At 45.5% G+C, this 26,282-nt stretch overlaps 1 protein-coding gene across 4 annotated transcripts in view; it reads left to right on the top strand.

Annotated features, from left to right (window-relative positions):
- Positions 1-25,933, top strand: part of LOC147022231 (uncharacterized) — a 64,262-nt gene extending 38,329 nt beyond the window's left edge. For 3 of the 4 annotated variants that reach the window (XR_015061121.1, XR_015061122.1, XM_085892925.1), the window contains 2 exons: positions 594-763; positions 24,163-25,933. Coding sequence is in view for 2 of the 4 variants with exons in the window: in XM_085892925.1 (XP_085749051.1) it covers positions 594-763; positions 24,163-24,189 (197 nt within the window). In the remaining 2 variants the exon portion in view is untranslated. Of the gene's footprint in view, positions 1-593; positions 1,543-24,162 lie in introns of those variants that run through there. The other variant, XM_085892924.1, reaches the window with a different exon arrangement.
- The last annotated feature ends 349 nt before the right edge of the window (positions 25,934-26,282 follow it).

Here is a 26,282-nt window from a genome sequence, read left to right as displayed (position 1 = left end):
TGTACATTTCTGATGGATGGGTAGCGTGGTTTGCGGTCACATTGGTGCCAGAAACCACGCTGGTTTTTAACACATCATTGCAGTAAACTTTAATTATTACAACAACCCTTTCTCAAGATATTCATTTTAATGTCATTTGGTTATTTGCCACAGTTGTATCTGAAAAGAGCCGTTTGCCCTTGACAACAAACCCGTGTCGGCTGCTGGAAATATGGAGAGAGTGTATTTCCCAGTCGTATGGAGAGGAAATATGGCTTATGGGGGTATACCGGTGTGTGGATTATACGTATCTGAAATTTTCATCACATCTTCTTCCTTGGGTGTGGGGTATACGAGGTGGCAGATTATTTGCCTGCAAGTACGGAACTGCACTTTAATATATAGATGTTAAATGGTTGGCAAGCGATAGGAAAAGTTTCCTGCCCCCTCCACCCCACCCCCCCTTCCCTTTTCATTGCTAGAAAACCAGTATATAAAATTGTACTTTGTAATACTTGATGTTGCACATTCTGTCAGAGGTAATATTTGAAGATGTGAAGATGAGTCTCTGGAATCACATTGCATTAAGTAATATGCTTTTTTTCTGACCACAGCCTTGGAAACCTGGCTGTGTCTCCTCAGAGCCAGCGTGACCAAGATCGGCGTATACGCCGCGAGATCGCGAACAGCAACGAGCGACGAAGAATGCAAAGCATCACTGCTGGCTGGCTTCCAGTCCCTCAAAACACTCATCCCACACACAGACCAAGAGAAGCTCAGCAAGGTTAGCTGTAACACCAGCACACATTGCACCATTTCCTACTCCTATCAGTTCTGTACCCCAAGGCTGTTGGGTTGTGTTGCTCAGCCTTCGTACACCTGCATGCTTCCATCATTTCTCTCTGCACGCAGCACGATAATTACTTACTTTGCTTATATTTGCATGTATCAAAAATGTATTTCAAAATACAGATATTTGAAATTGGGCTTGATTATGATCCGGTATCTCGGGCCGAAAGCCAGGTTTGTATCTGAGCGATCAGTTGAGCACTCAAATCTCATTAAATCGCACAATTTCAATTGTGTACTACTATGTTGGCGAATCTTGAACAAGTAGTTGCACAACAAGTTGCCCCGTTGTAGAAGTGTGTGCATAGTCAAGAGTTATACAACCAGTCGTAGTGCACGTGATAAAATACGTCGCTACAAACCACCCAGCACATTAATTAAAAGTCCAGCCTTTACTCTGCCATACGCAACCAGTTCTGCAACTGCTTTCAAGCTATTTGCAGAAATGCCATCATATTAGCGATTCAGGTGCATGTCACCAGTTTGTGCAACTGATCTCCTGAGTGTGGATCTGGCTAAAGGCCATCAAAAGTTTACTGCACTCTGAACTCATTGCTTACGTCAAGTGAGCACTCTCTCAGACGTCCATCAATCAATGGATTTCCGCTTTATATTGATCCAAAATGGATGTCCTTCATTGCATTTATGAACACCCTTTCTTTCTGCTTGATGCTTTGACACCATTAATCAGGACTGTTTACAGTTTGTTTCATATGAATGAGCAGGAGAAAAGCTTTTCTTTGTTTGAATTTTTTCACTTTCTTTTGCAGTATTCTTATTTTTAGGTCATCTCTACCGAGATGACCTAATTAAGCCGGACCAAATGTCCGTCCGTCCGTCAACAATTTTTCTTTCTGATCTTGATGAAACTTAGTATGTGGGTAGAGGTCGATGAGTGTTGCACAAGGATATAACTTTTGTCCGGGTTCAAGGTCAGGTCAAGGTCACGAGGTCACGTAAGTTATAAAAATCGCCATTTTCAAAACCTATCTCGTCTGCCATTCTACAAGATATTCGGCAACTGTTTATTGATTATGAGAGTAAAAAATATTATCTTGTATCTATCCGGACAGATTTTTGAATTTCCGTCCCATTTGGCTGCCACGTAACCTGGAAGATGGTCAAAAACACCACCCGGTACAAAGAAAACTTTTTACTTCCGGTCTTGATGAAATTTGGTATGTGGGTAGAGGTCGATGATTGATACCCAACGACATATTTTTTCCCCGGATTCGAGGTCAGGGTCAAGGTCACGAGGTCACGAAAGTTGTGAAAGTTGCCATTTTCAAAACCTATCTCGTCTGTCATTTGAGGAGATATCTGGCAACGGTTCATCGATTATGATAGTAAAAAAACATAATAGAGATGACCGTCACCCCCACACGGGGGTAATTTTTTCGTAGTATGCTGGCATACGTCGTAGTATGCTGAGGTGTTAGACAAATTTTCCTTGCTTGAAATTTTTCGACGTATGCCATGTGTTTTCGACCTCGACGTGTTTCGACTTATGAGTAACGTACAAGTAACGTGTGTCGAGGTGTGTCAACGATCGCGTAACGTGCCTACAACTTATGTCAACGTATGCTGAACGTGTGTCATACGCATAGTATGTCGAGAAATTTTCAACATGCTGAAAATTTCTCGACGTACTCGGCGTATGACGACATATGCCAGCGCACTACGACGTCTGCCAGCATACTACAACGTATGCCAGCATGCTCTTAACGTATACAAAACTTATCCATTACGTATTCGATGTGTGCCAGCTTGTTTCTGCAAATTTTTCATACGTCGGAATACGCTGGCTAAAACGTCAAGGTGTGACAGCGGCTTCACACTTCGATGTTTAGTGCGGTTATGATGTGAATCGTCGAGCCGCAGCCTATGAATAGCATATGCCACGTTATCGTCGGCGATACGCTGCCGCGCTATGCATAAGTTAGACGATCGTTGGGCATAATTTGTGAACGCCGACAACACCCTCAGCATTCGTTGGTATAAGTTATCTAGATGTGATTGAAACGTTCTGTGTACGTTACGGATACGTTATGCATACGTCCAACACGTTATTATACGCCTAAAACTTTAAAAAACATCAATAGTTCAGTGTACGCCAGCGTTTTACATACTGTTGTAGATTTTCCGTCCGTCGGCGTGCGAACGGTCTAACCAAAAGCGGTCGCTTCGCCCACCGAACGGACAATCCAGTCGCGGCTTTCCGGATCAACGCCGGAAACCAGCCACGGGTGTTTTTAACCACACCACAACCTTGTCCGCACTCTACCTGCGCTACAGGGTCCGATCGCCAAATCTTCGATTTACCGAATTATTCGCGCGGGTGGGTTACCGAGAGATTGTACCTCAACAGGACCGCTTGGAAACGAGCCGCTTAAGCAGCTCGCTTCCTTTTGGGATAACCGAGCGGGGTATTATCGCGCAGTCCCATTGGACCTGATCACTTTACCGGCTATTTAAAAACCAACTATATTCCGAGTGCAAGATGGGGCAGTTCAATGAGGGAATGGACGCAACGAACAGGTTTTATTCACACAAGGACATTTATTATAATAAAGCACGTATGCAATTAAACAAGGCAAAACACGAATGCAATGATACAAGCAACAAAAGCATGACAAAAGAACTACAACCGTCTACTTATTATGTACAGTCACTTGCACTAAACAGCAGTTCCTACTTATGAGACGGGCCCACGGACACATGTACGCATACACACACACACACACACACACACACACACACACACACACACACGCATACACACACACACACACACACACACACACACACACACACACACACACACACACACACACACACACACACACACACCCAAGAAATGGAGGCAGAGGCCTTTAATAACGAGCTTCAGCTCGGAGGACAGGTGAGCTGAAACCCAGAGCCCATCTCTCCACCTCGTGTGGTCTTCAAGTTGTTCGGACCCGGGCTCCAGCGAGAGCGAGCTGGATCCAATCGCCGTGAGCTGCGATCCTTCCTGAGCTCCCGCGAATCCTCCCGCGCTTCTCAACACGTGCTGGTGAGTCGAGGGGCCGATCCTTCCCGTCGCTGCGTCGCTTCCCTCCAAGAAGAGGTCGATGAGTCACATCAAGCCAGGAACCAAAACGGAGAAGAAAGAGCTCCAGAAACCAAGAAGAAGAAGCCACCACTCGCATCTCGAGCCGATCGACCAGCTAAACTTTCTTCCAAACAGGGCAGCTTGAAGCAAAAAGCTCTCCCGAGCCAAGCAGAAGCCGAAGCTCACGGAACCATCAAAGCAAAAAGCCTCCAAAAAGCCTCCTCCCGAGCCAGGCCTCAGCCGAAGCTCACTGAGCCAGCCGAAGCAAAAAGCTTCCAAAGGCCTCAACCCTAACCCAAGCCAAGCAGGACCCGACGGTCTGCTGAACGACTCCCCTCAACTCCCTTCTCCAACTCTGCCCCCGAACAAAAGAAAAGATCTCCTCTTATCCTTCTCCCGCCCTTCCCCCGCTCCCGGCGTGACTCATGACTCATGCCCTCGTGCTCCACCCCCCCGCTCAGCCACGGGTGGGAGGGAGTTGTTGACATCATGAGTCACGGGACGGCAGGGTTCTTCTTGCTCTTCACAGAAGAGCGGGAGGGATGTTTCCATTGTTCGTTCCCCAACTATTAAATCGATCCGCAGCGCATCCAATCAATTTCTGAACATTTAAACAATGGAACGTGAGCTATCTTGGGAACAAGCACTGATCGACATAGCTTTTTCTGGTTTTCATCAATGATCTCTCCAACTCTCTGGAAAATCCTCTTTATCTCTTTGCTGATTACAACACCCTCTGCCATACCATCCGTCATCCCTCAGACCAGCATGCAGCAGCTTGTTCACTCACTGCAGATCTGGGTAAAATCACAAACTGGTCCAACACGTGGAACATATCTTTCAATCCGGACAAATCTCACACTCTCACTATGTCTCTCCGAAAGGACCGTTTGGAACCCCTCCATCCACTTCCTCAGCAATCCTCTGGAAGAAGTCCTTTCTTTCAATCTTATGGTCTCATTATCTGCCATGATCTTTCCTGGGAAAGCCACATTTCCAACCTGGCCTCCAAAGCCAGTCGTCGACTGGGAATCCTCCATCGTGCAAAGTCCTTCCTCGGCCCATCTGAGCTCCTGACCACATACAATGCTTTCGTCCGCAGCCTGATGGAGTACTGCTCTCCCCTCTGGGCTGGTGCTCCTGCCTCCCTCCTATCTTGGCTTCATGCTGTGGAAACCAAGGCATTTCAGATCATGGGCATCTCCTGTGATGAAACTGAGTCTTTGGGCGTCTCACTGTCTCAACGCCGGCAGGTCGGTGGTCTCTCTGTCTTCGACCACCACCTCTCCGGTCTCGCACCCCCCCTGCTGTGTCTGCTATTTGTCCCCACCATATTTACGCAGGACGCTCAAGGTCCGCCAACAACCCACTTCTGGAAAAATTACCAAAATCACGAATGACTGCTCACCTTCACTCTTTCATTCCTCTTTTTCCCTGCCTTTGTGATAAACTCCCTCACTGTTCAATCCCATTCTTCCCTCCAGGCCTTCAAAACGGCTGTTTACCACCACCTCTGATCGTCCCCCATCCAAATCCTCGATCTTTTCTTCCCCCATCAATCCACTCCAAACCCACCTCCTTCAAATTCCATACTTTTCTTTATGAAAGTCCCTGTAATGTCCATCTCGTATCCGCCATATTCCCCGCCCCATCGCTCTCCCTTCCACAGATCTCCTGTCTCTGTTCCCCACTGTTTTGTTCTTCCCACTCCCGCCCCTCTTGTCACATGCGCCCCTTGCTGTGCCTTGTGTGTTAGCTCTCATACGAGCCTCGAGAAGGTATTCAAAAAAAAAAATGCAAGTCTGAGAAATGGTTGAGGACGTGTTCAATTCTGGGTTATTTTCCAACTAAAATGGCCGCCAGTCTACCAGTCGGTCATCTTTCATCACATCACAACACAAAGTGAGGTGCACGTATACGTCATTCAGTACATACTGTGCTTGTGCCAAGTTTGAACAAAATCGGTCCATACATGACCGAGATATGGCTGCACACGGATGGATGCGTAGAAAGATGAGACCAAATCCATCAGCCCCCGTTTCGGACCAAGTACAACGGGGGTTATAAAAAAAATAAAAGGAGAACATGGTGGTAAAATGTTTGTTGTTTTTTTCTGGAATGAAGCATGTGATAATACCTTCCGGTAAGACGTGGGAAGCATGTTGGCAACCCGTGCCCACGAAGACCATAAAAATCCTTTTGGCTCCTCAAGGACGGGATTCTGTGTGAGAGAAACAACAACAGCAACAATCAAAAATTACTTCTTTCACTGAAATGATCAAGATTGCATAGGTCAGAGGGGGAAGTGAGTGGACCAGTGTAAATCTTTATCGATTTCTCCTTGAAAAATTGTGAGTGAACCCACAATGATTTCTCACGTGCACTCGTCTTCCCGTGATGAAAAATGTAAATAAGAATGGAAAGTACAAGTTGTTGAAGTGAGAGAACATGCAGCCTTGGTGAACACATGGTTTTCCTATTTTGTTCGCATAGGAACACGAACACACTTGCATTTTCCTGTAAACATGGGTTCTAATAGGGCGAGATATCTTGCTTGGTAAGTGAGGTCCCAGAGAGTGATGGAACACACGCTCACACAACGGATGAATACAGACTCGGAGTAAATGTACGTCAGTCAATCTGGATTTACTGGTTTGTCTGTGACCGCCCAATGTGGAGTACCACAAGGAAACATCCATGACAAAGTGGGTCACCTGATCAACATCGGGTTATGTGGAGTTTCTTCAACGATTTCCATCGATGACATCTTACACAGTCATCATCTCAGCTCAAACCGTGTGAGTGAAATTTGTTTTCGATCTCATGAGAGAGAATCTTGTTCTGTCAAGATAATGTGCTTGTGTGTTGTGTGATCAAAGTGAGTGAAGGAGGAGTTATCTATCTCATGAGATAAAACATTATTTCCACATCTTCATCTTGATTGGCCTGCTCGTCTCCATTCCCCACTTCTCCCTGATTGTGAGGGAGGTGTTTTGTGCTTTATCTTTACTTTTTGTTGAGTTTTACATCCTCTTATAAATGACCTTCTCTGGTTGTTTTTCTCAACTGTTGCTCGTACAGTAACTATGGTAAATGATATGGAGTGTTACGTTATACATGAAGAGGAAGAACTTTTCTGAGCCTCTCCAATATGTTCTCTGAATATGCTTGTAACTTGTGTTTGAGAAGTGGACACAAAAAACAGATTGCATAAGACAAAATTATTTGGACGCACACGCACACGCACACTCACACGCACACACACACTGGTACTTCAAGACCTGAGAGGGCTCCGTTCCACCTTCTGAAACCCGTATTTGAGTTCATAACCAACAACACACCAAATACTTCTGGAGTATTATACTTGATCGTCCATCATGCCTGAAAGGGAAGAACATTCCTGAGTTTGTCCCACACAAAGATGTCCTCGGGATATTCCTGCAACTTCTGTTTGAGAGACACGGACACGGACAAATCGGAGTCGTTTCCACTGAATAATTAATTTAATTTACTTGTTCACTCTGGATGGAATCAAACCCTCACAGAGCATCAAACATCCGTGGACAAACTACATTTAAATACTTTAAAACGTGCACGTAAATTTTTCCACCCGATTCACTCTCACCTGTTGAAGTTCTGGCAGGTAACTCAGACAACACACTAAAAAGCACGACAGCACAAAGCCAAGAAAGAGCCGCGTTCTCTCCATCTTGTAAAAATGCTTCAAGTGCGAGAAACAACGTGTGGGTAACACTATCATAAAGTTCCCACCACTCTGTAACTTCACGCCGAAATGTGACGTCATCTTCAAGGGAGCCTTTCATTTTCAGTTCAATTTAAATCCCCAAATGATGTTTAATTTCAAGTTCGTTCATTAACTAATCGAGAATGAGGAACACTCGGCCCGTCCACACTCTTTATGGTTTATTTTTCATTATCTCTCCGTTTCCATGATCACATTTCCCATTTAATAATCCTGTTTGATATGACAACATATTCCGATGACGTTTAGTCCTCTTTTATTACCCCGGTGACGAAGAAATCTTGAAATTACGAGGTGAAAACGGAGAAATGTTTGTTCGGGGGGAAAACGGTTCCGGTTTGATTCGATGGCTTTAAAATCACATTACCATGGTTACCTGACATTGGAGCCCCCCTTCTTCTCAGTTCAGCTCAGTCCGTCACCACATCTCGCAACAATGTCTCTGGACATCCACATATTACGTACCAAAATTTCGGACAATTTTGGAAATCCTCCACCCTCCAAACACGACGCATAATTATTTCTTTTTTTGGGTGGGGGGGGTGATCTGTGCGGGGAATAAAGCATGTTGCCACGACCCAAAACGACCGAAGATGAAGAGTGTGGCAGATCGTTTGGACCTCCCCTCACTTATCGCACCCTGAGATTTGCAACAGGATTTATTTCTAAAATTAGCAAAAAATACATGTACACCTCGTCAAAAATTATTTTCTGAACAAAAATGATTCAAAGTCGTTTTAATGCACATTAGTGGCTGAGAACCCTTTTCTGAAACATTGGAATCTTCACTTTCAACACAGCGATTCTGTGTTTGTGGTTCCTTGAACTGTATTTCAGACTGGAAGTGTTATTGCTGTTCACATTGCAAACACCTTTGTTTCGCCATCGCTGATCCCCTTGTCTGTGTTCACGCCGCCATGTTGCTCGGTCCAGTGAATGATTCACTGCGGCCCACGTTGCGTTATTTTTATGTGAGAAAGTGTTCATATCAACTTTGATTTTCAACATAAAATGAACATTCAATATCCACCGAGAATTTATTACACGAGTTAAAATATATCTGCGACCCCGAGAGAGCGTACCAAGATGGCGCTTGGTGGCGACATAATTCGCACCTCATAATCTCTCCAGTCTTTCTGCAGTTCAGTGACTGGTTTACTGTATTATTTTCCACACAACTAAAATCGACTTCCAACCGCCTGCAGTCAATACATTGTGTGGAAAATTAAGGGGTAAAATCGCCTGCCTCAAATTCCCGAAAAATTAACGTATTAAGAATTTTCCATTTGATATACCGTATAGTTTCGAGATTTGCATTTCAAGTGGTGTATAAATGAGTGAATGCAACATCACACCCAACAATTTTTATGATTTAACACGCAAATAAATTCTTCGCTTCGCTGACAGGGACGAGAGAGAGAGAGAGAGAGAGAGAGAGAGAGAGAGAGAGAGAGAGAGAGAGAGAGAGAGAGAGAGAGAGAGAGAGAGAGAGAGAGAGAGAGAGAGAGAGATAGAGATAGAGATAGAGATAGAGATAGAGATAGAGATAGAGATAGAGATAGAGATAGAGATAGAGATAGAGATAGAGATAGAGATAGAGATAGAGATAGAGATAGAGATATATATATATATTGTTGTGGTTACCAAATTCGCAAACCACCATTCAGGTCCCTTCGGTGAGGTATCTCGGTAAGTGCATGTGTAGTTAGGCCCAAACCCGTTGTCTAGTGGGAATACATGTCATTTATGCGAGCTGCGACTCTTCAGGATAGCCGTTTTTCTTTTACTATCTTTATTTTGGACCAACCGCCATGATTACCACCACAACCACAACATCAACCACCAACCACAACGCCGCTTCACCACAACCGCCACGACCTTCCCGTCACACCTCGCAACCGTAGCATCGCCACCGTTCTTGCCCCGCTGTGGGTACCGGTGTTGGACTCGTGCAGGGCGCGCGTCGAACAGCGTGTACAAAATCACGGATTTTGTGCTTCAAAAACGGATCAAAAACGACACACGCCCACTTTTTGCCGTCCAATCGGTGAGCGAGGGGCGATTTGGCCCCGCCTCCAGGACGATCGATATATGCAAATTTGTGGATCAAAAAGCCTTCACACCCACTTTTTCTCGGGCCAATGGGGAGCGAGGTGAAAGGTCAAAGGGAGGGGGTCAAAGGCGAAGCTACGGGAGGGATAAAAGGACCGTGTTCGTCAGTCAGGAGAGTCGAGAAGGGGAGAGTCCAAAGAAGAGTCCAAAGAAGAGTCCCGAGGCGGAGAGGCGGAGAGTAGGAGAGTCGGAAGCAGAGGGTCAAGACTTCGCGGGCGGTGGAGCTGCTCGTCGTGTGCGGAACGGAGGGGACGGAGCTGTGGAAAGGCGGCGACACCAGACGAGGGGGTGCTCGCGTCGTGCAGGAAGCTGCACCCGAGGGAGGCCGACAGCGCGACCTGGCCGAGGTGGAGACGCTCGTCGCACATAATAAAGATCCTCTATACCCCGAGCATCAGCAACCCCCTCCTGTTTCCCCCCGCGCTGAGATAGTGCGACCAAGGGGGCCCCTTTCCCACCCCCTGCCAGACACTGTCCGCGAGGTCCGCGGAGTTGGGGCGCCATCGCCGCTCCGCGTCTCATCACCAGACGGGTAGGCGCGACCCGGTCTCGGCCTCAGGCCCGCCTCGTTCTTGGGGGTATTCTTTTCCTTGGTTTTGGGTATGTGTTTTCGGCGCCGTCTGTGAGGTAGAATTGTATAAGTGTTGCCGTGTGCTCGGTAGTCGGTATTAGCTCTGCATTGTGTTTTCGCTTTTATATTTGCTTTTTGTGTAAATGGAATTGTGTTTTTTTCTGTGTGCTTTTGGTGGAATTGTATATGTGTGCTTCCCGTGTGCCGCGAATAAATGTGCTTTGTGTTGAACTGTTTCCCGCTTCGCTTCGTCATTTCTCCCATTGAACCCTCATCTTGCTTCACGTAAAGGGTTGGTAGTGGGCTGAATACGCCCGATAATTAATCGAACCGTCGAGGTCGACGATAACACCGCTCGGTTATTCTGATAGTACGGAACGGGTCGCTTAAGTGGCCCGTGTCCGAAGTCGACCTGCGGCGAGGTGCGATCGCCCGGTCTACCCTCCGCGTGGGTACTTAGGTAGGTCGAATTTGGCGAGCAACCCTATCCCACGCGGGGGCTGATTGGCTCGATCGCGGTGAGACCGAAAGGTCCACCCGTGACTGGTTCCTGGCGTTAGTCCGAGAGGGTCACGACTGGATTGTCCGTCCGGTGGGCGACGTGCCGCGATTCGAGTTACGTGGCCGTCAGCACGCCGGCGGGCGCGAATCCGCAACAATATATATATATATATATATATATATATATATATATATATATATATATATATATATATATATATATATATATATATATATATATATATATACATATATATATATATATATATATACATATATATATATATATATATATATATATATATATATATATATGGCTGATCCAAACAAATGAAAGTTTCTCGCGGGCATGTTTGCGATGGAACAATGTGGGCAAGGTAAGTTGGCAAGCCGGATCCGTAACTTCGGGACAAGGATTGGCTCTGAGGGCTGGGTCGGTCGAGCCGGGGTGCGAAGCGGTCTACGGGAACGCGCTCGCGGTTGGGCGAGCCTCCGTTTCCCGGGGCTCCCGGCCCGTCGCCCGGTCCGCCGGCGCCACGTGGCGTGGCGTCGGGTTCTACCGCCGGCGTGGGCGGTGTGTTCGGCCGCGCCGTTCGCTCCTGCCGTCCGGGGCGGTGTGTGCGGGGTGCCGTTCGGGGCCGTCCCGCCCCACCCCCCGCTCGGGCGTCTTTCCTCCACCGTTGTCGAGCGCTCCGTGTGGCGTGCGGCGACCCGCGTTCTGCGGTCGCGTTTCCGTCGCTATCTTCCCCTCCCCCCTCCTTAGTGGGGGTGAAGGGGGGTCGCGGCGGGAGCTTGGCCGCAACGCCCGTCGTCCACGCGTCCCGTCGGGGGTCGAACGTGCGGCAGGGGAGGGGGGAGCGTCTCGGCGGGGGGCGGGCGAGACGCTTCGGCCAGTCTCGTCGAGGCCCCGGGCGCGGTCGCGTGTCGACGCGCGCCATCGATCCCCGCCTTTGCGCCGGCGGGCCCGTGCCCTCTCGCAGGGCGTCGGCGTCGGGCGTCCTGGGCCGGATCAGCCCGGCAGCGGTCCCGGAGCGTGAGGGACTCTGTTGCGAACGTGAGCCGTTGCCTCCCCGTGAAGCGCTCCGGCTGCGGCGCGCGGGGTCTGCCCGGACCCGCCGCGTCCCACGCCCGCTTCCGAGCCTCGGTCGTCGGGCAAAGGTTTGATGGTGCGAGGCTCGGGTAGGCGCGCGCGCCTCGGCCGGCGACCAATAGTCGCCTGAGAACCGGTGCGGACAAGGAGATTCCGACTGTTTTAAAATTAAAACAAAGCATCGCGATGGCCGGCGATGTGATTTCTGCCCAGTGCTCTGAATGTCGAAGTGATGAGATTCACCGACGCGCGGGTAAACGGCGGGCCCCGATAAGGTAGGTTTGCTGGGATTTGGTGTTAGATTTGTGCAAATATGAGTGTTTAAAGCGAAGGGCGCACGACGCGCATGGCCGACGGCGCCTTGCCTAGTTGTAGGCCGCGGCGCGTTTTCGATAAAGAGGGTGTTTAAAAGTCATTTTTCATCCCAATAAAGGTTATCATCACATGCCTGACTTGCTAAGCCGTCGGATTATGTCAAGATTGTTGGTGGATGGCTTTGAAATCGTATTTTCTGACTTTCATAAAAAATAATTAAATAATTGCGTGAATTCCTGTGGAGAATTGAATATTTTGCTTCGTTCGACGTTACGAGTCCGTTTTAACTTGAATCGCAATTCTGTTTTCACTTTTGGTAATGGCGAAGTTTGCCGAACACTCGGTTGTCGAAATTCCGGAAAAATCGGATGTTTTATGAGACTTTGGTTGGGTGTCGTGTCTCGTCCTCGCGTCCGTTTCAATTCTGTCTTCACTTCAAATTCAATTATGTTTCCATCTTTCATGTTGCAGAATGTTGATCGACACTGAAATAAAGCGAATTCGACGTGAAATTCACGTTTAATGAGGAAAATGCATCGAGTGCGTGGGGTGGTTGTGGATGCCGGGGATGCCGCGGATTCTGGCAGACACGGGAGAAAGCCGATAATTGTCTCCTCGAGGGAATGCTTACTGTTGGCGTTTGGGAGATTAATGTTTACATTTCTGAAGGTTTTAGAACACGCTTTACAGGTTTCTGAAAGAATTCCGGGGCAAAATAGACGTTTTAAGATTGTATAAAAAATATTTCGTCCGCTGCATCACGGCTCGTCACGTGACTACACGTTGAGTTACGTAACGCTTTTGCGTGTGCGCGTTGACGTCATCGCGCGTCCTCCCGGCTTCCTTTCGAGTTTGAAAGGGCCGTCGTGTCCGTCCTTAACGTTATGTTAATCCGCGGTTCGCTGTAAATCTTTTCGTAATACCCCCTCTCCCAACGTCTGCTTTTACCTGCCTAATTGATCGCCTCATCGTTCTCCCTTCGGCATATACAAGTGGTCAGGGCCGGATTAACGACAACGCCCGTGAGGCCCGGGCCTTGGCCTACGAAAATATCCGACGCCGTTTTTTTTTTTCTTTCTTTCTTGTCTCTTCCAGTCTTAATTATGTGACTTGACATGTGCAGGAAGGCTGACCACACCGTAAGCGAAGGCAGCTGGCACGCTGCCGGACAGTGATCGTCGACAGCGAGCGTGGGAACCATGTGATCACATCACAATCAGCCAATCACAGGCGTCGCCGCTATTGTCTGGCTGATGGGTGGAGTAACGTTCGCACTGAGTATGAACATACTGGCACCCTCTTACTTTCTTGTGAGTTATCGAGCATCCTGACGCTTGCAGTTCTTCGTTTTGCTCTTATTTGTCGTTTTTTATTCTTGACTATGGCCGACGGATATATTCGGCACCACGAAAGTGGTACTTGCAAACGCGACAAAATGAAGAGGCATGAAACAGAAACAAAAAGACTGTCTGGATCCATCTTGAAGTTTTTTTCACCTCACCAGAGTCGAGATGAGCAAACGGAATGTGCGCATGCAGAGTCTTCTGATGTCAATGTCGAAGGATAAAGTAATCTCGCACATTTAGTCCTCTTTTATTACCCCATGACAAATCTCGTAATCACGAGGTGAAAACGGAGAAATGTTTGTTCAGGGGAAAACGGTTCCGGTTTGATTCGATGGTTTTAAAATCACGTTACCATGGTTAACTGACATTGGAGCTCCCCTTCTCAGTTCAGCTCAGTCCATCGCCACATCTCGCAACAATGTCTATCGACATCCACATATTACGTACCAAAATTTCGGACAATTTTGTTAAATCCTCTACCCCCTCTTAACACGACACATAATTTTTTTTGGTGGGGGGGGGGGTGATCTGTGCGGGGAATAAAACGTGTTGCCACGACCCAAAACGACCGAAGATGAAGAGTGTGGCAGATCGTTTGGACCTCCCCTCACATATCGCACCCTGAGATTTGCAACAGGATTTATATGTAAAATTAGCAAAAATTACGTGTTCACATCGTCAAAAATTATTTTCTGAACAAAAATGATTCTAAGTAGTTTTAATGCACATTTGTGGCTGAGAACCCTTTTCTGAAACATTGGAATCTTCACTTTCAACACAGCGATTTCTGTGATCATGGTTCCTGGAACTGTATTTCAGACTGGAAGGGTTATGGCTGTTCACGTTGCAAACACCTTTGTGTCGCCTTTGCTGATTCCCTACTCTGTGTTCACGTTGCAAACACCTTTGTGTCGCCTTCGCTGATCGCCTTCGCTGATCGCCTTCTCTGTGTTCACGCCGCCATGTTGCTCGGTCCAGTGAATGATTCACTGCGGCCCACGTTGCGTTATTTTTATGTGAGAAAGTGTTCACATCGACTTTGATTTTCAACATAAAATTAACATTCAATATCCACCGAGAATTTATAACACGAGTTAAAATATATCTGCGACCCTGAGAGGGCGTACCAAGATGGCGCTTGGTGGCGACATAATTCACACCTCATCTCTCTGGTCTTTCTGCAGTTCAGTGATGTGGTTTACTGTATTATTTTCCACGCAACTAAAATCGACTTCCAACCGTCTACAATCAATACATTGTGTGTAAAATTAAGGGGTAAAATCGCCTGCCTCAAATTCCTGAAAAATTAACGTATTGTGATGTCCACGGGACTTGAACAGTCCCGCCAACGTAGAATGAGCCGAAACGATGGAGGCTGTTTATTTATTTATAACCCAAACATGGCGGTTCTAATCGCTCAACCGCAAACGGGACGAGGAAGGTGGCACGAGTCACTTTTCACTGAGTTGATGATGTTTATTTGTTTTTATTATTACCAGAAATAACAAGACTCGGCAAGAAGAGGGATCCGGGGCGATTCGAGGGGATGGTGTGGGATCGGGCGTGGGGAAAAACACAGACAATTCCAATGAATATACAGTTCTCAATCCCTCTAAGGCGCCAAGCACACACACACACACACACACACACACACACACACACACACGCACACAAAACGTAGCTATTTCTGGTGGTCAGGCTGGACCGTGGTGTGGACGCAACTGTCCCTGGATCGGCGTCGGACGAGCTGGCCTTGCTCTCGTCAGGGGGGCAGGAGAAACCGTGGTGCTGTCGACCTCCTGGTCTTGGCCCAAGTCCGCTCACAGCCGCCAGGGAACCAGTTCTGGCGCCAAGTTGCGAGCAGGAGAGGGAGGCAGGTCCGCCCGCCGTTCGACCCCGTACTCCGAGTCAGCAGAACCCCAGAGCCAACCAAGGTGAGGCACGAGGCTCAGCAAGGCTCCAAGACACGATCAAGAACACGATCGAATCGGCACAACAACAAGGATGCTCTCCGCGCAACAGCCTCCCCACCAAAAAAACACGATCTTTTGGTTGTAATCTTCTTCCTCTTCCTTTTCGACCCCGAACAGAACCTTTTTATCCTCCTGTCCTCATCACTTCCAATCGAGCCGTTTATTGGCCCACCACCGTCGCCTTCTGCCAATCGTGATCACGGGGCGGAGCCATCCGCTGCACTGTCCTGTGACGTCACGGCCACTCCAGAGAATACCAAAAGGGGTTTACGCAGACACACTTACCCTATCCCGTGTCCCTATCTAATTACGTGACAATTATCATTTCCCCCCTTGAAGAAATGAACATTTACTAGACAACTTATCACCACTGAATTGCTACTTATTACCTCGAGATCCTGGTAAACTCGAACAGCATGGCATACCTAATTAAACATCCTAATTACCCTTTGAATGCATACCCCCCCCCCTCAAACGTAACAGTATTAATAATTTTGCATTTGATATAGAGTATAGTTTCGAGATTTACATTTCAAGCGGTGTATAAATGGGTGAATGCAACATCACACCCAACAATTTTTATTATATAACTCGCAAATATACCCTTCGCTTCGCTGACGGACACTAAAGTGTGAGGGGGGAGCGAGAGAGAGAAAGAGAGGTGGAGAGGGAGAGATAGAGAGGTTGAGAGTTGTAAATTGTGTCCGTGGTTTCTTAAAGACAAGCTGTGCTTTCGGAGTAATCCAGAGGTGACGTCCACCACAACATATATTGTGTATAAAACTTTTACCCCAATATTATCAAAAAATGTACTGAGTGGAAACCATAACATCATACCTTTAAGGAAGGAATGAGGTTGAGCAATCCTTTAAAGAGCCGCTCCGAAAAACTTTGAAGCTTCTGCATGACAAGTATAAAAAAATATCATGTATCAGTGAAATTGGATTTCCTGAATTGTCTGTGACCACCGAGGGTGGAGTACCACATGGAAATATATAATGACAAGTTGGTTCACCCGATGAACATCGGGTTATGTCGAGTATTATTGCGTGCATCCAACCAGACCATTGATCAAATGGATGTGCAAGTCTATCTTTACTTCTGTACGTCCGTCCATCGGTCCATCAGTCAACATTTTGGTTTCCAGGTTGTAACTAGACAACACCTTATCCGATTGACGTCAAATCTAACATGGTTGTAGACCATGACATGACCTTGATTCCTTTCAACATCGGTATCCGGGTTCGGCAATGGAATTATCACCCCCATCTTTATTCTATAATACAATTTGAAGAAAAAAAAGTATTTTCATTTCATGCCGCCAAAAAGAAGGGAAACACACTTTCAGCACCTTTAAAGTAAAAAAGAAAAAATCCTCACTTTACTGTCATGCGAAGGAAAAGACATTTTAAACACCATCTGAAGTGAAGAAATCACTGTATTACATCACAAGAAGAGGCACTCAGTGCAGCGCAAACCTCCGCCACTGAATATCTCATCTTCGAGAACATATTGGGCCCAATGCCTTTTTGAAATATCTTGCTACATATCGTTTTTGGCACTATCTCTCAATGGTGAAGAAAAACTTAAATAATTAAATAATTCTCGTATCCAGATCAGATTTGGATCTTCACCAAAATCGAATCAGTTTGTCCTTGTGTCCTCAAAATTACATCCGAATCCATCCACAACTTTTTGAGATGTCCTGCAGACAGACAGACAAACACACAGAAAGGGGTGAAAACATAACCTCCTTCACCCTCGGTGGTGCAGGAAAGAAGGTGCAAAAACTGATCAACTTTACTCCAGCCTGATCAGTTTACTTCCAATTATCAACAAAGTCCGGGAATCCGTCATCGCAGATTAGAGGAAATTCTTACATTTTTCAAAAAACTTCATGTCAAATCACTAATATGGTTTCAGACCACGTCACTCAACCTTGGATGTGGTACGACTACTCATCAAACAATGAATCGAGGCTCTTAATGTCAGACATGACATCAGGGTCAGCTCTCTGGACTTTTTTACGTGCTTTTGATACAGTCTGGCATGCAGTCTTGCTCTTCAAACTCTCTACATCTGGCATCCAAGGTCAACTCCAGAAGTGGCTACATTGTAACACTTTCTCAACTCTCATAACCAACATGTGGCACTCAATGGAATCCTTTCATCTCCTCTCCATGTCAAGTCTGAAGTTCCCCAAGGCAGCTTTCTGGGCCTGTTCTTTTTCGGGTTTTCGTCAACGATCTCGCCGACTCTAGAAAATCCTCTATCTCTTTGCTGATGACTCCATCCTCTGCTGTACCATTCGTCAACCCTCAGACCGGCAAGCAGCAGCTTCTTCGCTTGAGGCACTGTCACACCTTGACGATTTAGCCAGCGTATGCTGACGTATGCAAAATTTGGCTAAAACGCTGGCACACGTCGAATACGTTATGGGTAAGTTTGTATATGTTAAGTGCACGCTGGCATACGTCGTAGGACCCTGGCTTTCTTTAGGTCATCTCTATCATCTCAATAGAGATGACCTAATAATAAGTCTCAAAGTCTGTCCGTCCGTTCGTCCGTACGTACGTCCGTCCATCCACAATCAAACCGAGTGGAGACAAATAACCAATAGTGGAATGGATAGAGATCGATGAGACATGCACAACGATATAACTTTCAAGGTCGTCCAAGGTCGAGGTCAACGTCACGAGGCTGTCAAAGTTGCGAAAATCGTCGATTTCAAATCGTATCTCCTCCCTCATTTATCAAGAGAGATCAAATGTTATTCGTGAATCAGATAATACGGACTGTTATCTGGAAGAACACGACCCAGCTTTTTTACAATTTGCTCTCGTTCCAATTTTATAGCCCTTCAAACTTCACTGATTCCCCGTCTGGGCCGTTCATAAAGTACATACAAAAAGTATTAACTTAAGAACCGGAACTCTCCGAGACAAATATTACATTTTAAGCTTTTGTGAGATTTAACTAAAACAATGGAACACAAGTTTATATGCACACTTACTTTCATTTATGACATTAACATTGTCTTGAATGTCAATTTGTACTTTTATTTTCATAAATGACGTGCTGTGATAGTAAAAGAAAAAGGTAAATTACACCGCTCGGGACTGCATCGTCATGACTTACAAACATTGGTTCATAAGGAACTGCTGGCTTTGCAAGCGATTAGCGATGTATGAGGGGGGTGGGTGGTTTAAAGCCCGCGTACGAGCTGCGTACAGGGGCGGGTGGGTGGTACGACAGCTGCATACAGAGGGGGGTAGGTGGTTTAAAGCCCGCGTACGGGCTGCGTACGAGCTGCGTACAGGGGTGATATGATGGCTGCATACATACTTTATGAAAGTGGTGTCGGACTACATGAAAGCGTTTCAGAAGATGAAGGTAAGCCTGTCGTCATCGCGAGTGGGAAAAATATCCCCTTTCACAGGAACATTTTCGACGTGATGTTGAATCCGTGGACGTCAATAATTGTTCCATATTACTGTATTACCGTAGTAAATAATTACTGATGCATTTGAGATAAATCTACAGTTCGTTGTAATCTTCAAGTATTGTGATGTGATATGAGACGCATATGGGGGTGGGTGGGTGGTCACTCGCCTGCATACAGAGGGGGGTGGGTGGTTTTGAAACCCGGAAGTGGAGCGTACGTACTTTATGAACTGCCCCTATTCCAGTCTGGCACAGAGTTACTTTCGACCTCTGGCAGAGATGACCGGCACTCCCGCTCGGGGGTATTTTTTTAACCTCCGCCATCGAAGATCGGAGTTTGCTTTTTTCACCCCTTTCTGTTTGTTTGTTTGTTTGTGAACAATATTGCGGAAAAACTCCTCGAGGGATTTCGACGAAACTTGGTGGGGGTTGAGGTATGGTCCAAGGACCATGCCATTAGATTTTGGACTCGGTCACAAAATCCAATATGGCCGCTATGACGCTAACAGCTTTGTTTCTACATGTTTTAAGTGATTTCCAACCCCCCCCCCCCCAAAAAAAAAAATGTTGGAGAAAAGAACTATAACTCTGTCAGCACTCTTGACGTCATATTTAATGAATAAGATATAAGGTTCACTTGAGTGACCCAGCAGTATTGGCGGCGGAGGTTTTGCACTCCACCGAGTGCTCCCCCTCTTGTTTGTGTGTGTGTTTAATTGTAATGTATCTTTAATGACAGTTCTTGGGCATGCTTTATGGACACACAGTCTTGGCTATACAGTGCTGATGGAAAGTCTTCACCCCCTTTCTAAACTTTCACCTCTTGCTGCCCTATAGTCTGGAATTAAATCAGACTTTTTCCACCTTTATTTACAGATCGTAACCCACAACTTCCAAGTGAAAAGCAAATTCTACAAATTTCAGATAATTCCGTATAAACCGTGGCCGTGTGTTCACTGCATCCGTTTTTCACCCTCAAAGTGTGTGTGTGTGTGTGTGTGTGTGTGTGTTTGTGTGTGTGTGTGTGTGTGTGTGTGTGTGTGTGTGTGTGTGTGTGTGTGTGTGTGTGTGTGTGTGTGTGTGTGTGTGTGTGTGTGTCCCTCTCCCGCACCCTCTTTCACACCCTCCCTCCCGCAATGAATAGCAACATCTGGTGTGGTGACGCCGCTCTCCCCACCTCCCCCCGAGCTCCACCTTCTTCGTCCTCCCTGCCTCCTCCTCTCTCTCTCTCCCTCCCTCTTTATCCCCCCCCCTTATTGTCCCCGTTAGTGAGGTGATGGGTTGTATTTGCGAGGAAATGAATATTTTGTTCATTTTATTTTCTTTTCGAGATAGAAATACGTTTGTACATTAACTTTGTACGGAACAAAGTGACGGAGATATCAACATGCTTACTCCCATTCCCATGTCCGCTTAATTTCGTCTAACAGTCTTATTCTTATTTTCAAGATGATGGAGAGGAGAGGCTACCAAGAAGTTTTTATTTTTCTTTCTTATTTTTTAATATCATTAAGAGGATTTTTTTGTGACGAGAAAAAGGAAGAAAAAGGATTCAAACTCTTAAACTGAACCTATTTTCAAAATTTTAATGCCGGAATTGAGCTTAACAGCAGTTCCAACTGCTACAAAAGTGTTCGTTTGGAATATAATTGAAATTCAGCATTGATCGTTTTTAAGACTGAATTTATTTTTTTTCTATACCTGTGTATTAACCACACCCCCAACTTTTACCTTTGTTACCAATAAAAACGTGCTGTTTATACACTGGAAAATACGGTAATTAAAAATACGAAACTATAACATTGTTGCGGCCGGGGATAGGGTGAGAAGACCATTGGGGGGGGGGGTGGAAGTTATCTCGGGTTCCCACCGGACTACCCGGAATTGCCAGCCATCGCACACGGATAACTAAGTGACACGGCGGATTGCTAACCGACTGTGAATGCCAATAACTCAACCACGTGCCTTAGGGTCCTCAGTCTAATACCGGTTACCTAAAAATAATCACGTGATCCATTTACCGGGGGACACGCCCTCGATACGCCTTGTCCGAACCGGATCAACTTACCTGATCAGATACAGCCGAGCGACACTGCCTCGGAACGTACCGGCTAAAAGGAACGGATCGTTGGGAATAAAGGCTAGGCTCGGATACAGACCATGCTGGATCAATGAAAGAAAAGACAAAAACGAGCTGGGAACATTTCTCCATAAGGATTTATTACAGGCAGGTGACGAAAGATATGTGTCACAGTGAGTCGATTTATTGTTGTTTTTAAAGAAGGGATAGCAAGAAATGTGAGGTGGGACAATAAAAACAAGCAACTTGCAAAAGCAGGCATAGAGCAGACCTATCCCGATATAATTCTTCTGAAATGTTAACTTAAGCGAGGACAGGCGCGCGTGCGCACACACACACACACACACACACACACACACACACACACACACACACACACACACACACACACACACACACACACCCCGATGAAGAAGAGATAATGAGCAATAGGAAGAGGAGATGAGGCTAACGGTTTCGTAATACCTTATACGATTGACTAACCACGACACTCAGTCAGTTTTTGGGGGGATGCTCCGCTGAACGATCCCTCCTTGATAGTTGGCGAGTCGTCTCCTGCTTGGCTACAGTGCAGCAAAGCGTCTGCGCCGATCCAGAGTTTGCGACCGTCAGGCATGAGGGAGGGACTTTGGTGATGGCTTCATTCTGGCTACCCTCCCGTAAGGCCAGACTTGTAGAGTGCTTGGAATGTTGTTGTCACATGCACACAGTGACCAGTCTTTGCCATAAAGGCATGTAGTTCTTTCAAAGTTGCCATTGGCCTCTTGGTGGCCTCTCTGATTAGTCTACTCCTTGCTTGGTCATCCAGCTTGGCAGACTGCCTGATCTCGGCAGGGTCTTGGTGGTACCATACACCTTCCACTTATTAATGATCGTCTTGACTATGATCCAAGGGATATTCAAGGTCTTTGAAATATTTTTATACCCATCCCCTGATTTGTGCCTTTCCACAACTTTATTCCAGAGGTATTTTGAAATCTCCTTGGTGCTCATGGTTGAGTCTTTGCTGTGACTGGCATTCTCCAACAGAGGAAACCTACAGGAACAGCTGTTTTCATTCTGAAATAATCAGAATCACTACAATTCAACACAGGTGGAGGCCAATTTACACGGTGTCTGATTTTGAAGGTGATTGGTTACACCTGAGCTCATTAACCTCTGCCATCGAAGATGGAAAAAGTTACTGTTTTCACCCCTGTCTGTTTGTTTGTGAACTATTACGGAAAAACTCCTGGACGGATTTCGACGAAACTTGGTGGGGGGATTAGGTATGGTCCAACGATCATGCCATAAGATTTTGGACTTGGTCCAAAGTGCAATATGGCCGCTATGGTGGCCATTTTGGAAAAATATTTGAATTTTTGTTTTTGCATTTCTACATGTTTTAAGTGATTTCCAACCCCCCCCCCCCCCAAAAAAAAAAAATTAAGAGAAAAAAAAAAAATTTTGCAACTTTTTTTTCAAAAAATTTAGAATTTATTTGAAAAATATTTGAATTTTTGTTTTTGCATTTCTACATGTTTTAAGTGACTTCCAACCCCCCAAAAAATATTGTTAGAGAAAAAAACCCAGAAATTTTGCAACCTTTTTTTCAAAAAAATTTCGATTTTTTTTTTTTTTTTTTTTTTTTTTTTGGCATTTCTACATGCGCTTCGATCTAGTTCAGTTTATTCCATCGTGGTTCAGTAGAGTCTGATCCATTTTGACCTACAATGAATAGGATATCAGGTTCACTTAAGTGACCCAGCAGTATTGGCGGCGGAGGTTTTTCACTCTCCCGAGTGCTCACCCCCGAGTTTACAATTGCTATTATAAGGGGGGTTTTGACACTTATCCAATCAAGATATTCTAGTTTTTACTTTATTTCATTAATTTTATGGAATTTGTGGAATTCATTTTTCATTTGGATGTTGTGGGTTCGATGTGGAAATAAAGCTGGAAAAAGTCTGTTTTAATGCAATTTAATTCCAGGCAACGAGGCAACAAAAGGTGAAAATTTTGAAAGTGGTGTCGACTTTGTATAGGTACTGAATCTAATTCCAAAGCTATTTAAGTTACCGGTAAATCATCTTACATAGAACCCACAAAGTCTTCATCTTCTGTGAAACAGCTGAAGCAATTGTGTGTCCATCACAATCCACATGGTCATCACACTCATCCTCTCCGAAAATTGGCCCACTTTTTCGTCAACTTTCATTTTGAGTTCGGCCGTGAAACTTTTAGGTTTTCTCTTACTCGTACTAACAGCAGGAGTGTGTTCAGTTACCAAACAGCCAGCTAACGCTTGCCGAGCCAGCCATTCCTTATCAACGCTTTCAAATGGAGTGCTTGCTTGAGTGCTCTCCAAGAAACTTGGTAACTGAATACACCCCTGACATTGTTCAGTAGGAACTTGTAATGGTATGGACGATTTTGTGGAATGATATATAATTAAACAGCCTGCAGGGGACTTGTACATTTCTGATGGATGGGTAGCGTGGTTTGCGGTCACATTGGTACCAGAAACCACGCTGGTTTTTAACACATCATTGCAGTAAACTTTAATTATTACAACAACCCTTTCTCAAGATATTCATTTTAATGTCATTTGGTTATTTGCCACAGTTGTATCTGAAAAGAGCCGTTTGCCCTTGACAACAAACCCGTGTCGGCTGCTGGAAATATGGAGAGAGTGTATTTCCCGGTCGTATGGAGAGGAAATATGGCTTATGGGGGTATACCGGGGTGTGGATTATACGTATCTGAAATTTTCATCACATCTTCTTCCTTGGGTGTGGGGTATACGAGGTGGCAGATTATTTGCACGAAAATACGGTACTGCACTTTAATATATAGATGTTAAATGGTTGGCAAGCGATAGGAAAAGTTTCCTGCCCCCTCCACCCCACCCCCTCCTTCCCTTTTCATTGCTAGAAAACCAGTATATAAAATTGTACTTTGTAATACTTGATGTTGCACATTCTGTCAGAGGTAATATTTGAAGATGTGAAGATGAGTCTCTGGAATCACATTGCATTAAGTAATATGCTTTTTTTCTGACCACAGCCTTGGAAACCTGGCTGTGTCTCCTAAGAGCCAGCGTGACCAAGATCGGCGTATACGCCGCGAGATCGCGAACAGCAACGAGCGACGAAGAATGCAAAGCATCACTGCTGGCTGGCTTCCAGTCCCTCAAAACACTCATCCCACACACAGACCAAGAGAAGCTCAGCAAGGTTAGCTGTAACACCAGCACACATTGCACCATTTCCTACTCCTATCAGTTCTGTACCCCAAGGCTGTTGGGTTGTGTTGCTCAGCCTTCGTACACCTGCATGCTTCCATCATTTCTCTCTGCACGCAGCACGATAATTACTTACTTTGCTTATATTTGCATGTATCAAAAATGTATTTCAAAATACAGATATTTAAAATTGGGCTTGATTATGATCCGGTATCTCGGGCCGAAAGCCAGGTTTGTATCTGAGCGATCAGTTGAGCACTCAAATCTCATTAAATCGCACAATTTCAATTGTGTACTACTATGTTGGCGAATCTTGAACAAGTAGTTGCACAACAAGTTGCCCCGTTGTAGAAGTGTGTGCATAGTCAAGAGTTATACAACCAGTCGTAGTGCACGTGATAAAATACGTCGCTACAAACCACCCAGCACATTAATTAAAAGTCCAGCCTTTACTCTGCCATACGCAACCAGTTCTGCAACTGCTTTCAAGCTATTTGCAGAAATGCCATCATATTAGCGATTCAGGTGCATGTCACCAGTTTGTGCAACTGATCTCCTGAGTGTGAATCTGGCTAAAGGCCATCAAAAGTTTACTGCACTCTGAACTCATTGCTTACGTCAAGTGAGCACTCTCTCAGACGTCCATCAATCAATGGATTTCCGCTTTATATTGATCCAAAATGGATGTCCTTCATTGCATTTATGAACACCCTTTCTTTCTGCTTGATGCTTTGACACCATTAATCAGGACTGTTTACAGTTTGTTTCATATGAATGAGCAGGAGAAAAGCTTTTCTTTGTTTGAATTTTTTTCACTTTCTTTTGCAGTATTCTTATTTTTAGGTCATCTCTACCGAGATGACCTAATTAAGCCGGACCAAATGTCCGTCCGTCCGTCAATTTTTCTTTCTGATCTTGATGAAACTTAGTATGTGGGTAGAGGTCGATGAGTGTTGCACAAGGATATAACTTTTGTCCGGGTTCAAGGTCAGGTCAAGGTCACGAGGTCACGTAAGTTATAAAAATCGCCATTTTCAAAACCTATCTCGTCTGCCATTCTACAAGATATTCGGCAACTGTTTATTGATTATGATAGTAAAAAATATTATCTTGTATCTAACCGGACAGATTTTTGAATTTCCGTCCCATTTGGCTGCCACGTAACCTGGAAGATGGTCAAAAACACCACCCGGTACAAAGAAAACTTTTTACTTCCGGTCTTGATGAAATTTGGTATGTGGGTAGAGGTCGATGATTGATACCCAACGACATATTTTTTCCCCGGATTCGAGGTCAGGGTCAAGGTCACGAGGTCACGAAAGTTGTGAAAGTCGCCATTTTCAAAACCTATCTAGTCTGTCATTTGAGGAGATATCTGGCAACGGTTCATCGATTATGATAGTAAAAAAACATTATAGAGATGACCGTCACCCCCACACGGGGGTAATTTTTTCGTAGTACGCTGGCATACGTCGTAGTACGCTGAGGTGTTAGACAAATTTTCCTTGCTTGAAATTTTTCGACGTATGCCATGTGTTTTCGACCTCGACGTGTTTCGACTTATGAGTAACGTACAAGTAACGTGTGTCGAGGTGTGTCAACGATCGCGTAACGTGCCTGCAACTTATGTCAACGTATGCTGAATGTGTGTCATACGCAGAGTATGTCGAGAAATTTTCAACATGCTGAAAATTTCTCGACGTACTCGGCGTATGACGATATATGCCAGCGTACTACGACGTCTGCCAGCATACTACAACGTATGCCAGCGTGCTCTTAACGTATACAAAACTTATCCATAACGTATTCGACGTGTGCCAGCTTGTTTCTGCAAATTTTTCATACGTCGGAATACGCTGGCTAAAACGTCAAGGTGTGACAGCGGCTTCACACTTCGATGTTTAGTGCGGTTATGATGTGAATCGTCGAGCCGCAGCCTATG

Source organism: Eptatretus burgeri, chromosome 8 (assembly GCF_056783735.1).
Source record: "Eptatretus burgeri isolate ZD-2024b chromosome 8, Ebu_testis_v1, whole genome shotgun sequence".
Classification (NCBI taxonomy): domain Eukaryota; kingdom Metazoa; phylum Chordata; class Myxini; order Myxiniformes; family Myxinidae; genus Eptatretus; species Eptatretus burgeri.
This window is presented reverse-complemented; position numbering and strand designations above follow the sequence as displayed.